Below are 14,733 nucleotides of genomic sequence, written 5' to 3'. Positions count from 1 at the left end.
GGTCTTGCCATTTCAATCTCTGCCTCCATCATTACGTCGCCTTCTCTTCTGTGTGTCTGTGTCAAATCTTTCTCTGCCTCCCTTTCACAAGGATGCACACAATTGCATGTAGGGGCCATCTAAATAGTCCAGGATGGTCTCCTCATCTCAAAGTCTTTAATTTACTGTAACCTACAGAGTCAGCTTTGCCACGTAAGGGAGAGTTCACAGGTTCCAGCAATTAGGATGTGGACATCTTTGGGGTACCATTTCCTAGCTGTCATAGGCCCTGTTAATTTCCAGTGATTTCCCCTTACTCATTCTTTTCAGCTGCACCATTCTCCTCGTTGTCCCTTAAACACACGCACACCTGCCTCAGGACCCTCGATGCTTGCTGTGTCCTCGCCTGCTCTCCCACGTGGCTGCAGGTTGGTCCTCTCACCCCTTTGGGACTTGCTCAGATGGCTCCTTCTCAGAGAGGCCTTCCTTAAAACACTCTATTTAGAATCATATATCCTCCCCACTTCATGCCTTTCCTTCTTTCCGTTTTAAGGTTCTTCATAGGGCTTATTACCCTTTGACATAATTTATGTTTCGCTCACTTATTTTTCATTGTCTGTTTTCCCTCACTCAGAGTTGAGTTCTGGGGTGGCAGAAGTTTTGTTCGTTTTGGTCCCTGCCATACCCCAAGCATCTGGAGCCGCGCCTGCTGCATAGGCATCCAACAAACCGGTGTTAAGTAAATGAATGAATAAATCCTCCGTCTTGTCTCAGGAGAGATCTTTCCCTAATCCATTTCCTAAGTTCTTCTCCTTTTTAAAACTGATAAGAGCTGGATTCTTGTTGTCTGTAGACCGAAGGCTAAGATGCCGGAGGCTCCCATCTGCCCTGGCTGCTCGTCCAGCCGCACAGCCCACGGCCTCTGGCGAAGCACCCTCGGCTCTGCCACTCTTCGCTTCCTCCCGTTTTCCAGGCCCGGCACTTAGGCGACGTCTCTGCCTTTGATGACGCCCGCAGTGCGTCTTCCCTCTGCCCACTCGTCACTCAGGTTCTGTTGTCAGGTGTCTCTCAGCCTCCTTGGGCAGAGGTAACCTCTATATCCAATCTGCTTTCGTGACATTCGGCATATGCTTCTCATAGTGGCCCGTCACAATGCTGTCACGGTGTATCTTTATCTCCCCAATAAGAATTTGAACTCACTGAGGCTGGGTCTCATTCATTCTTTCATTCCCATTTCCCAGCCGGGTGCCTTACTACACAGTTAAATGTTTGATGAATGAATGAATAAATCGATTAATAATAATTAATTATCAGGTTGTCCCTGGAGTTTTCTCTCCCTGAGAACATGTTACATTTTCTAAAAAGAAATAACTCCTTAAGAGAAGAGAAAAATTCTTTTTAATAATTTTGATCGAAATCTTCGTATTTTTAAGCCGAAGCACTATTATTAGTCATGTTAATGTGAAAAACTCTTACGGTGTGCTCTTAATCTGCATGGCCTCGGTGACTCAGGGAATGTGCCCACATCCTCACCCGCTGTTTTGCGAGATAAAACTGCAGTTAGAAACTTAATACTATACATGGTCGATATATTCGGAATTGTAAAATGAAAGTATACTCTCAATTTTTAATTGCTAATAATGTGAGAGCAGAGATAACCAAACCCTTATTCAACACTAAAATGGCCCAATGTGAAGCTTGGTTCTGATTTTTTTAACACTGGATGTTATTGCAGAGCATTTGGTGTTATCAGCTGAGGGTGCTGATATTTTTCAAATTCACGAGACATCCTCACTGATCACTGGGATGAGCCGTGAAGCCCGAGTTCGGTGTCAGGCTTAGAACAGGATCCGCATGTTGCGCGGGAGGAAGTCACCATGCAGTTTATGGGGGCGCCCTTGCCACCTGCGTTGACCCCTTCCCTCCCTGCTTCTGGCCAGGAGCCTCGCTGGGGGACTCCCCTTTCTTTGGGCGGTCCTGACTCAGTGCTGCCTGGCCTTCGACACCGTTACCTGCTGCTGTCCCATTAATCTTTCTAAAATCTGTTACCATGTCGCACATCCCCAAGTCCTGCTGCTTTCAGGAGCCGGGCCGGTCGCCTCAGTGTCGGTCGCGGGACTTTGTTATTTGGCAGCGGGGCTTCAGATGGGCCCGGCGGGAACGCGGCCCGACACCCCGGAAACGCGGCCCGACCTCCCGCGTTCTGCTCCGTGTGCGTTCGCGCCTTTGCTCGCCGCGTTTCTCCCGCCCCCTTGAACGTTTGAAGCCCCTGTAGAAGCTGTCAAGTGCTCTACTTATTTCAGCATTAAATGATGTGCTATTTTGAATTGCAATTTATGCTTTCTTATATTTAAATATTTCTTCATGTCTAGAATGCAGATTTGTTGGAAACAAGGATGAACCAATGTTTGCTTATAAATGAGTTCTTCGAAACGTAGAATGTGTTTTTCAATAGAAAAAGGGATATGTCAAAAATGTGTCATGCTCCCTACCTAGTCCCCAAAGGCCCCTGTACCCCGTGCTGTAGCCAAAATAAAATACTCATAAGAGCAGCCCAGCATCTCAAGGAGCTGCGAAATACACGAGGGAGGAGAAATCAGTTCATTCTCTCTTCCTGGGGACATACAGAGATGACCTCACGTGAAATGCCGAAACAAGCGAATATGCAGTGTTTCTTTGGCCTCTTCCCATGTCCCCTCTGAACCCCTCGTTAATGTCGTAGAGTCCCCTTCTCTGTTTGGTGCTCACAGCGGCTTTACCGTGCTCGTCAGGCTCTGACATTTTGCCCTGGCCTGTTCTGCCATCCCAAAAGACCAGTTGCTTCAAAAGTTATTCCTTTCTCTGGTTTTCAGTGAAAAAGCTTCGTCTCCTAATGGTACTGATCTAAGGTAGGAATTAGGCCAATGATAATCTGACTCATTGAATTCATACTAATGTGTAGGTCACGTCCTCTTCCTCTGTTGGTTTTCTTTTTATTTTGAGGAGGCTGATTTTTAGTAATAATTACCAGCATTTGTTGAGTACCCATCTGTGTCTGACTTATGCCCAGTGCTTTATAATAATTGTCTAATCCTCATAGAAACTTTAAAGTTACTATTACCACCATTTTAAAGATGAGGAAACTGAGGCTTGAAGAGGTTAAGAAATTTCTCGAGCTCACACAGCTAATAAATGGGACCCTGATTTGTCTGATTCCAATGCTTATAAACTTTACCATTACATTAGGCCGCCTGCCAAGTTCATTTCAAATTCAAGTTAGCAAATATTTACTGGTACTCACATGTCCTCAGTTCTGTACTAGCACATGTGCTGTTGGGATTTGTAGACATCCAAGAAGACAAGTAAAATTATTCTGACAGCATAGGGAAAGCATTCTGAAAAGAGAGCTGCCACCCACGTGACAGTCTCCGTTGACATCCCTGTGGTAAGCAGCCTCCTTTTCTGTATTTCAGAAGCCATAGATTTACTTAAAGCTCTAAGCATTTTCAGAATAGCTTAACAGTTTGGCTTTGTGTAAGCAGAAAAAAGGAAAAAATCGTTGATTGTACGTAAGAGCTATTTTTAAGTCGAGTGCAGCCTGTATTACATTAACATCCTTCTTCCATTTACCCTCTACCTCCCCCCAAAAAAGTGTATGCACAGCACTTAGCACGATGACAACACTTTAATAGACTTTAATTGATAAACACTTCTTGTAGATTTTTTTTAAAAACTATCTTTAAGCCTGTGTTAGGTGTAAATTGATTTCTGTTTATTTTTGTTTAGAATTCATTAACAGTGCATATTTAGGTTTGGCCTTGTCCTGCAGGAATGCTGAGTTCTGCTGTGATACGCATCTGACAGGACTTTCTGCAGGTGGAAACAAGACTCTTAACAGGCTGTCTCTGCCCTCTCACAGGCGCAGTCGTTGGCAGCGTCCCTTTCCACCAGACAGCTGTTGCGGATTTCTCGTCGGCTGTCGCAGTACCCCGATGAAAATCTTCACCATGCCGTCACCAAAGCCTGCCTGTCCAGGTACCCGTACTCTCCTTTCTCACTGAATGCAAGGTTCTGGGTCTTTGCTGAAACAGTAACAGAAGTTTAATGATAGATAGTCTGGAAAAAGTATTGGTCTGAAGATGTAGCTGTTTCAGCCTTGTGTTCAGTTTTCAGAATATGTGTCTTATTTGTGCATGATGACAATTTTAAGAGGCATTTTATAGATAAGAAAACTACTTAAGTCACTTGGTTCAGGTCACACAGTGGTAAATAAGTGAAAGTGGGCGTGGGGTTGGAACGCCGGTCTGTGTATCTCCTGAGTTGGCATTCGTGATCATGACACGATTTTCACTGGAACTTTCCATGCTTGATAGTACTTCCCTGTTACCCAAACTTAACAAAACTAACACCTTTTCAGTCTACACTAATATTTTTCATACCTGTTTGGAAATGGCTATGAAACATTGGCCTATCGAATTTTCTTAACAGAATCACATGCTTGAAAACTATTTTAAAAGAATTATAAGAAAGATTGAGAACAATGTCCATTAGGCCCAGAGGTTTATTTTAGACTCTTTTCATTTGATCTGGTAATATTTTTATGGTGGTCATGTCTGTTATTCATTCATTCCTTGATTAAAAAAAAAAAAAAGAATTAAAAGAGAATCTATTTTCAATTTAGGAGAATCTGTAATTACCCTCTATATGTAAATCTTTAGATTAGTGGACAATTTTACTTGTAATTAAATAAGCTTCTTATGTTGTGACTTGAATTGTTCTATGCTGTATTCAGCTAAAATGGGGCTCCTTTCTAGTGTCTGCAGAGTAATTCTTTCAATAACTGGTAATTATAAAAAAATAATAAAATTATTTTTCTTTTAAGTAGAAGAATATTAGACAGCCAAATGAAAATTAGAAAAAAAATGCTGTAAGTGCTTGTTTTTCAGGGTCATGAACGGAAGAAGATGTAGACAGAGAGAGAGATCTAGTACCTACCCAGTATTTTCATAGTGGGAACTTAGGTGTAGATGTATGTTAATGGAAGTAAACAGTCAGTGCTAAGCAGTGTGAGTAGTTCTGGAGCCTGAGGGAAAGTCATGCTTCAAATGTACTAGAATTAAAGAATCACATTCTGTGGATCTTCACATATGCCCTGGTAGTTTAATCAACTTTCAAGTTCTTTTATTTAAAAAAAGCAAGTAAAAATAAATCAAGTAATGTGAATTGATCTAAGAAATAAACAAGAGTGATCAAAATTTGGAGAATAGGCATTGTGTTATTACTGCATAGCATTAAAGACAAAGTGAACAACTTAAAAATTATGAGTGGAAAAAGGTAGAAGGGAGCAATATTAAACTGACAACCTCAGATCAGCAACAATAGATTCCAGAAGAATTAGATAGTATCCTGAAAGTGTTAAGGGAAGATAACCATGAACCCCAGAAGTCTCTGCTTAGCTAAATACATTTTTTGATGAGGACTAGAGTTTACCACATTGCCGAAAGAACTACTAAAGGATATATTTCAGCAAGAAGGAAACCAGATTGATATATAAGTATAATACAGTCAAATAACACCAGAGTTATAGTGAATTAGACAAGCTGATCTCAAAATTGGCATTGATATATAAAAGGCTGATAATAGTCAAGAAAATTTTGAGAAAGATTAAGGAGGTATACTTTCTCCATCAGTTATTGGGATCCATTATAAAGCTATATTCATCATGACAGTGTGTATCAGTGCAAGGAAAGACAGACCATTTGAATGGACTACAGAGCCTAGAAACAGACCCTCATATTTGTGGGAATTTAGTATATATTTGAGGTGGCATTATAAATCAGGATGGAAATGGATGGACTTATCAATAAATGCTTAAAAGTTAAAAATATTTGCTTTATCCTTTAGAAAATAGTAAAATCCTGTTTTACAACAAAAACACTATGAACCTTTGTATAAGTATGAGTCACACACTAGAAGATGTTTAATAAGATTTATAATCACAAAAAGATTGGTATTCTGGGACTATTAAGTATTAATTAATGAGATAAGAGAATCAACCCTAAATGGCTGAAGGATGAATAGGCTTGTACAGAAGAGTTCATTCAGATGACCAACATCTGGAAAGTGCCGAACTTCATTATTGATCAGGGAAATGAAATTTAAGACAGTAATCAGCTACCATTTTATACTTAAAAAATTTTACCTATAAAAATTAGTATTTTTCATGAGAGGAAGGAAATGGAATTTCATTACAGCTATTGGGATAGACGCCTCATAACTTCGGGGTTGAATTTACACTATCTTTATGTCTAAATATTTCATACTCTACCATTTGACAATTCTACTTCTTGATATCTTCTCAGAGATGGACTTATATCTATCTATAAGGAGGCAGGTAGAAGAGTGTCCATTGCATCATTGTTTATAAGAATGAATTGGAAACAACCTATCTATCAAAGAATGAATATATTAATTGACATATTCATATATTAAAATACTATACAGCGGTTACAATGAAGTAGATCTGCGTATATCAATAGGTATGACACTTAACAATATCAAGTGAAAAAAGCAGTTTGCAAGAAGAGATTTGGCATATGATGCCGTTTATGTAAAATGTTTAATACATTGAAGAGTACAATATATTTTTACTCCTAAATATGTAGCAAAGTAAAGATATAGACAAGAAAAATACTAATTTCAGTGTGAGAGTTACCTCTAGGGAAGGAGAGAAATGAATAGAATGCTTAGTATTCTCTAATTTTCTGTATGCTTGAAATATTTCATACTTAAAAAATCTGAAAAACTAAAAAATGCTTACTTTTCATACTCATCAGTATTTCAGTGAATCAAATATCAGCTAATTTTTTCGATGTTATCAAGTGACCACAATAAAACTCTGTTTTGTTACTAACCCTTGACCCTTTACAGTAAGTAAAAGAGCTATCTTGTTTATGCATCATCTGTTGACTTTAGAGGCTACAGAGTCAATAGCCTTTTTACTAATCTTCTTTTCAAGATAGCACTATGGCAGGAAAAAACAAAAAATTATGGGTAATTAAAGGTTTATTTTTTTAATGACCTCATTCCACATCGAAGCAGTGAAAAGAAACTGAATTTTATTGAAAATTGTAAATGAAAATTAACATATATTCATGAAGTCTGTTATTAAGCAGAGAAAAGTCAGAAGAAATTCTCTAGGCTAAATTTGTTAAATATTAAATTTATTAACTATTAGATAGACTTGTTGTCTTGTTCATTTCATTTAAAAAAATATTCATTCATTTGCTTGTGCTCGTTGAGCTCAGGCTGCAACATTTCTTCACCTGAGGAAACAGCTCCCTAAGTACCTCATTCTCATAGCCTGTAATGTGTCCACCACGGCTCGGAGCGACACGCACAATTCATTTTCTAGAAATTCGAAAACCTAAGAGGCCAAATGGAAGAAAATTTAGAAGATTAGGAAATTACCAGTTATTTCACATTCCAAAAATTATTTTATCGTAGAAAGTTCTATTCCATTCAGATATTTTGCATTCCATTAAGTTATTTCCTTCTGGAAAATCTTGGGGGTGACTATCTTTTAGCATAGAACCTGTGGGCAGAGCTATAAGTATTTAATCAGAAATGAAGATTAACTGTCTCAGGGACCGAGGTAATGAAATTTTTTTTGTTCACCAACAACTTAGTTTGCATTCAGCATTTTTCAGAAATTCTTCTGTGACATAAAATGAATAACATCTGTATAAAATTTTTACATTGTTTAAGCTGTTAGTTAATTTTTTAAAATCACAAACCTGATAGAATTATCATACGTAGTGTTATATGATTACAGTGATTATTTTGATGTGATGTGAATATTTTGTTGTCCTGAATAATGATTTTCATTGCAGGAGAGACTATTCAGGGACTTATTTTTGACTTTAAAAACTGCTATTCAATTTTTTAAGTCTATAATTTCAGAAATCTAGATCTTCTTTAGGATTTTTTGTTATGCAGCTTAAGTCTATCAGATCTAATTACTTTTATGGGCCTTTGAAGATGTGGCTCTGTTTATAAAACTTGGCTAAATTAAATATCTTCAAACATTTGAAATTATGTTTAATAAATTCTATAAGAATATTCTGTGTCCTTTTAAGCACTTTGGTTATGGGAAGGTAAGTTTTAGATGTAAGTACATTTCAGCTTCCATGCTGTGCTACCTCTGATTAGTTGGTAGTGCCGTCTGGGTTGAGGTTGAAAATAATTCCAAAACATGTTCAATCTCAGTGGGAAAGAGTGTCATATGGGTAAGCAGTGCCCGTCACTGCCGTTGAAAGGGAGGCATACATGCCTTGTTTGCTATCCTCTGTGGGCTTTGGAGGGCAATCTGAAATGTTCCAGAACAGAGCCAAAGTGAGGATGTGTTGACAGACACACTATAGAGATGTCAGGGGTTTCTGGGAATAGCAAAGAAAATCTGACCTTGAAAGTGGTCATTGTTGGTCAAGGTGGTGTGACAGGGAGAAATGGAGATACAACAGCAGGACCTAATGTTCCCAGGCCAGATTCTAGTTCACGGGATATTGCCAAGAAGAAAGTAGGGCAGGTCGCCAAGGCAGGGGCTCAGGAAGCAAGATAAACCCAGCTGTTGGGTCTGGGAGATAAGGTGAGGGCTTGGTTTGAAAGAAAAGGCAACAACCTAAGGACTGTGATGAAAGGTCGGAGATGAGCAGCAGTAAGTCTGAGTTGATGCTGAACTGATGAGCTGCCAGCCTAGAGCTGTAGAAACGCCCCTGTCATAGCCTAGGACCAAATGAGGCAGTGGGCGGGAGATACTGGCAAATACGTGGGTTGGAATGTTACAGGGACAGGCAGTCTGACAGTCCTTCACACGCTCGTCCGTTTCCCTTCTTGCTCACACCAGCATCTCTTTCGTTGGAGCTCATACTCCAGGCTGTGGGAGCAAGCACAAGGGATTGAGAGCTATGGAAAACCTAAATTAGAAGCGGTATGTTGTTAGTACGTTTATTCGGAACGCTGTGGCACATAGCGGTTAGTTTATAGTAATATAGCACAAGGAATCATGGATTAAAAGTCATTTCTGTGGGCTCACTTGGGATCATAAATTCCGAATATGTTTGTGTGGCTAGGAAGCTCTGTTTTCATGTCCTAAGCCCATGATGTTCATACAATCTCTTTATAGATGAAGAATACCCCTGTCACTCACCAGTGTTGTTTGACAAAATACATAGAGAATTGATAAGCAGGTATAATTTTTAAATGGAAGGAAGAACCAAGTTTGGTAATATTAAATTTATTCAATAATTTGTGTTAGAAAGTAAAAGAAACCTCATTAATTCACTAATTTGAATCTGTGATCGCCAGCTTGGAGTAGATTAAAGTATTGTTTAATCTTTTTAAGAAAATTTAACAAACCACCTAAATGATAAATAAGATTTATGAGGTATACTAAATCCATTTTAAAAAGCAAATAATTTTAAGTCTTGTCCTGAAAAATGTTATATGTAAATGAACACTGCTAATTACAAATGAGCTTTATTATTAAAGAAAGATTCAACAAACATATACTTCATCGCCACATATACCTGAAGTTTATTATTTGTTTTCACAGATCCCAGGTTGTAGTTAGTAAGTGTGTGTGTGTGTGTGTGTGTGTGTGTGTGCATGTGCACGCACATGCGTGTACATGTCAAAAGCTATTTAGGAGTTACAGAAAGCTTTGACTTTATCTTTAAATCCTTCCCACCCACACCCACCCCCAGGTTTTTACCAAGCCTCGCAAGATCAGCATTAGAAAAAAATCTGGCAGATGCTTCAATAGAAATAAGTGCTGATAATAATCTAGAACTAGAATCAGAGGATTACAAATGTAAGTATATGATTTGTTTTTTTTTTTTAAGTGAAATAATAATTATGAAACATTTTCTAAATATTTGAATTTCAATAAAAATGGTTTTGTTTTCCATTCATTTTGTTTTATTATTGGGTTGAAAAATGAATCTTTTATTTAAAAAAAAAAAAGGTTGAAACCCACTTCCAAGCTAAACCTGAGAATACATCCTTTGTTTCAGTGCATACCAGATTCAGGCCCTTCCCCTTCACACCTTCACTCCCCAAGAGACACAATTGACGTGAACATATTAAAGGCTCTCGGAATTTCCAGTGTAAATAAACTTGCGTGATTTTGTTTTACCTTTTTTTTTTTTTTTATTCCCCAAATGTATTTCACCATAGAATCTAAAATTCGGTGGGGTTTTTTGCACATTTACATTTTGCGGACCACCGATGTCTTACGGGACATGCTTGGGAAGCTAGTCTAGGGTGGTATAGACTAAAATAATATTCAGAGTACCGTTTCATGCCTTCTTACTCTTCCTTTTCCACATGTACTGTCTTTTGTGGAGCTTCTCTCCTGGATAGCCAGAAGTATACTTTTGAGTTGGGAGGAAGTTGAGCTCTTCCTTTAAAACGTCCCCATCCTTCAATCAAGAGCACAATGAAATGTTCTCTATTTTCTGAAGAAATTACCTGTTTTTATCAAAACATCCAACATGTGACCACTGTCTTTGTGGTTTTCTTTGTAGTAGGTGTTTTTAATTGTTGGGGCTACACTGAGATAAGAGTTTGGTATTAAGGAAATAAGATTTTTTTTTTTTTAAGTAAAATTATAAACAGCATTCTCACGGATCTGGGTACAGATATACAGAGCCAAGTCAAAGAGACAGAATAACCTTGACAGTTTTTAGACTCAAATGTTACTTGATTGAGTTTTTTGACGTGTCCAAAGAAAAGTGGCATCGTTCGGACTATAGACTGTTTAGTCTTGGTAGCAGGCCAGCATTAGTGATTCCCGTCTAAGCCTCTGTAGGGGAGAAGGAACCTAAGTTAAGAGACTTATGATTCGTTTGGTTCCATTCATCTTTAATGTCCTCTCTTTTTGGAAACTTCATTTAAATCACTTCCTCGTTCAGAGGCCACGCTCACCTATCAACATTCTGATAAAGATTTGGCTTTTTCCATGCAGGTCACCCTCCAAACAATATGCTGCTATGACAACCAGTGTATCATATAGTTATATGAAAGTTGCAGCTTTCATTGCAATGTAATATCTTGCAATTCTGGTCTTATATATCAAAATGTATACATAGATCAGAATCTATGACTTTACTAATCTCTCGAGAGTTAGGTTTTATTCTCTGTCGTGATGACAAAATCAGGTTTCGAGTTTACCAGGCTGAGGACCTTGCCAATTTTCCAAAATAATTCCATCTTGTGAAATTTCTTAGAAGATTACCAGGCAGCTTTCTCCGCTTGCCTTTCCATTTTCTAGCTTGAAATTTTAACAATAAGCATTGGCTGAATGAATTAAATTGTTCTAAAGCCCTAAATATACTAAATAAATATATTCCACAAACTAAACCATAGATGATATCAGATACTATTTAAATCTGAAATTATGTGTGTCATCTCAACATATAAGTACGTAGTAAATTCGCTGCCATGATCCTAGTCTTTCCCTTTACAGTTTTATACTGGGTCCGTTTCAGAGACTCAGTGGTAGTAAATAAATAATAAATTCTTAGCATGACAGCTCATGGGTTTTTTCCCCTATAGAACTTGTGAATAGAAAGAAATGGCAAAGATCGATTGAAGGAAGAACTCTACTCTGCTTCGGCAAATGTATAGCACTCAGCAGTGATTAAACAGGGTGACAGTTTAATTATCTTTAGCTTGAAATTATTCATGGTGCTCCATGAACGCAAAAGTTGCTTTTCCACCTTGTCTTTCAAAATGCTTTCCCACAAAAATAGCAATTTTCTTATTTGAAGTAGGCATGGGAAAGATGAGTCAATTGTTTAAGGCACACTAATTGCCTCCCTGCTTGCTAGGGTATTTCCACAGGATGGAGCATTATCTGGAGTCAAAGGGCTGAACATACCTCACTTGGCAGAAGGAACGTCAAACTATACTAAGCTCTATTTTTAGCTCTATCCGTACTGGCTGGGAGATTTTAAGCAAATTAGTTTATGTTCTTCTTAGCTTCCTCATACTTCTCTTCTCATTTGAGGGAAAATCACATGAAATTATGTGAGGAAACAATGAGCCGAAGTTCCTAGTTTGGGATCTGGCACATAGAAGATTCTAAATAAATGAAGATTCTATTACTGTGATCATCAGTTCTGCAACTGCTACTATCAGTGTTGTTGTTATTGTCCTTGGAATATGTCAGACGGTGAATAGCGTATCTGGTTACTGTAGGAAATACACACGCGGTATGTTCCCTGACTTCAAAATTTGTTGTTTAGTTTTCTGGCTTCAACGAACTCAGATTCTATTCTGGACCAACTATAGGAGACAATAGAATAATAACTACCACAAAAAAATTATGCAGCGCGTGGGTGCTTGTTTGAAAATACCAAGCTCGTGGACCATCCCTGAAAATAGTAATTTGAGACAGTGGAGTGGGTTGGTGCTCCTGTGTTTATGACTAGACCATCAGGGGATTCTCACATGTGGTTTTTTCAATGAATGGGTCATATAAGTGACATTCGAGGTAATTCAGAGCTTTAGAATGTGCATTTGGCTTATGTATGTGTCATAGTCTTTGACTGAACAAGCTTAATAAGCTGACTCGACTCGAGTTCTGAGTTTTGTTTTCCCCTGTCAATTTTATCTGTGTGCTATTCGCTATATACATTGTTTTAAATAAAAATTATTACATTTTGGAACATTTTAAGCTCTTCGTAGAGCTTTAAGCCTTTTATGCAGAGCTAAAAAATACTCTGGCTAATAAAATACCTTTAAGGTTTTTATTACCACCTTCAAGCTTATTTCTTTTATCTGTTAAATTGAAATCCCTTGATGAGCCCACAGAATATTAAAGATGCTGAACCACATTCTGCTTGGGCTGGACCTGACCTCTCTGGGGCACCACGAGTAATTCTCTGATCTGTGTGGAATGTTTAGGTGAAGTAGCATCTGGATTCCTGAGGATTGGAGCTGTTAGTGCACCAATCTATAACGCCCACGAGAAAACGAAAGTGCCTGATGTTCTATTCTATGACAACATTCAGGTAAGATCACTACATCCATGGATAAATCACCACTTATCATAGTTCATTCTGATTCAAGTGAAACTATTTAACTATCTTTATAATTTGCTAAGTTCAATTCAGATGATGCAAAATGAAGTGTTGAAACATCTTCCATTCATGCATTATAAAATTAAAAGCCGCTGCTATGAGTAGAGGATAATAAATTTTATAAGCACACATACACTAGGCTTCAGATAAATAAATTTATTTTTAAATTAAAAACAAAATAGAACGAATACTTATCCTCTCTTTTGCCTTCCTGTTAGTTAAATCAAAGAAGGACGTGTCTTATGCATTATTTCCTTCATATTTCTTTTCTTTTCCTGAAATTTTCTAGTATTTTTCTACTCTTTACTTTTCATTTTTTTTTAAGGGAATGTAGGTAATTTCCTACTTATAAACTAACCTAGAATGATGGACCTTCTACTAAGACAGAAATAAGTGTGTACCCAGAAAGCTTTATTGTAGAAGTTCATTTTAATAAGAATTTTTCCAGAGAAAATATAATACAATATAAAAAGTTTTTTTCTTTTACAGATAATCTGTCAGATGGTTATATATTTATTTTATAATAAAACACATCCTTAAGTTTTCTGTTATGTTTGGTCACTAATCTGCAGGTAAATAATAGCCTTACATTTATAAATTATGTTAGAAGAACTTCTACTTATTGTTTTTACTACAGTAAGGATTTAGGGATGCTAAAGTAAAATTTCTTTATCTGCTGTTTTCCAGTCCTGTTTGTTGTTCAATGAGCACCAGAATTTATATCCCTACATTATATTAACAGCATAGAAGGTATTTTGGCAAATTCTTCTTTCTCAATAAAAATATTGATTAAATGTTTTGAAATCTGTTCAAAATATAATTATCATCCATGGCATAGCAAAAGGCATAACTCAGTTTGCTTTTTATTCATTCTATAGACCATTAAATAATGTAGATTTTATTTTCTTCCAGAGCATTAATGCTCTTATGTAAGCAGTAGACAAATGAACAGAAAATAAAGTTACTTATAAGACAAAGGGAAAAAAATCTTGCCTATCGATAAAGACGAAAACAGTCTGTAAGGAAAGTGCACTGTTTTGAAGCACTGATGGTGTCACACTCCATGTAGTCGAAAGGAATAAAGAAGAAAGAATCAAGATACTTTGTTATAAGCCACAATTTGAAAAACTCTATGGTAGCAAACGTTGAAAAGACTTGCCAGCACGTAAGAATGTAGGAAATTCGGCAGGGAGCAGGGAGAGGCCTGTGCCTTTGAACACTGTGTCTGTTGCCATGGTGTTTGTGACGTAGACATCAAGGACCACAGGGCTGCTGTGATCTTTACACGGTGGCCCTGATGGACTGACTGTCTGTGGTCTGTCTCTTCATAAAGTATTATGAATTAACCACTAATGAAAGTTTTTCACTGTGCGGTCCTAGGGACAGTGGCTCGATTAAATTTGCTTTTGTCACGTCTATTCCTGTTTCTTTTATGCCACGCTTCATCTTTAATGCCTCTCGCATGCTTGGGTGCTTCTCTCTTCCTCTGTGCCCTCTGATCCCCTTACGGCAGTGTGTTGAAACTGATTTTAAAGTGTGTTTTTCCATACCACTAATTGGAGGAGAGAGAGTTTAATAGCCTTTTAATAAGCTTAATGAGCTTTAGATCTGAACATTTAAAAAAATATCT

General features: G+C 37.6%; 1 protein-coding gene across 1 annotated transcript in view; it reads left to right on the top strand.

Moving 5' to 3' along the window:
* VWA8 (von Willebrand factor A domain containing 8) overlaps positions 1 to 14,733 on the top strand; it is a 281,798-nt gene that overhangs the window by 84,340 nt on the left and 182,725 nt on the right. Inside the window, exons 17-19 of the mRNA XM_023536356.1 lie at positions 3,878 to 3,993; positions 9,723 to 9,829; positions 12,928 to 13,034. Coding sequence (XP_023392124.1) covers positions 3,878 to 3,993; positions 9,723 to 9,829; positions 12,928 to 13,034 — 330 coding nt within the window. The remainder of the gene's footprint in view (positions 1 to 3,877; positions 3,994 to 9,722; positions 9,830 to 12,927; positions 13,035 to 14,733) is intronic.

The sequence above is a fragment of the Pteropus vampyrus genome, unplaced genomic scaffold (genome assembly GCF_000151845.1).
Source record: "Pteropus vampyrus isolate Shadow unplaced genomic scaffold, Pvam_2.0 Scaffold154, whole genome shotgun sequence".
Lineage (NCBI taxonomy): Eukaryota > Metazoa > Chordata > Mammalia > Chiroptera > Pteropodidae > Pteropus > Pteropus vampyrus.
The sequence above is the reverse complement of the archived record's forward strand: the minus strand, read 5'-3'. Positions and strand labels throughout refer to the sequence as shown.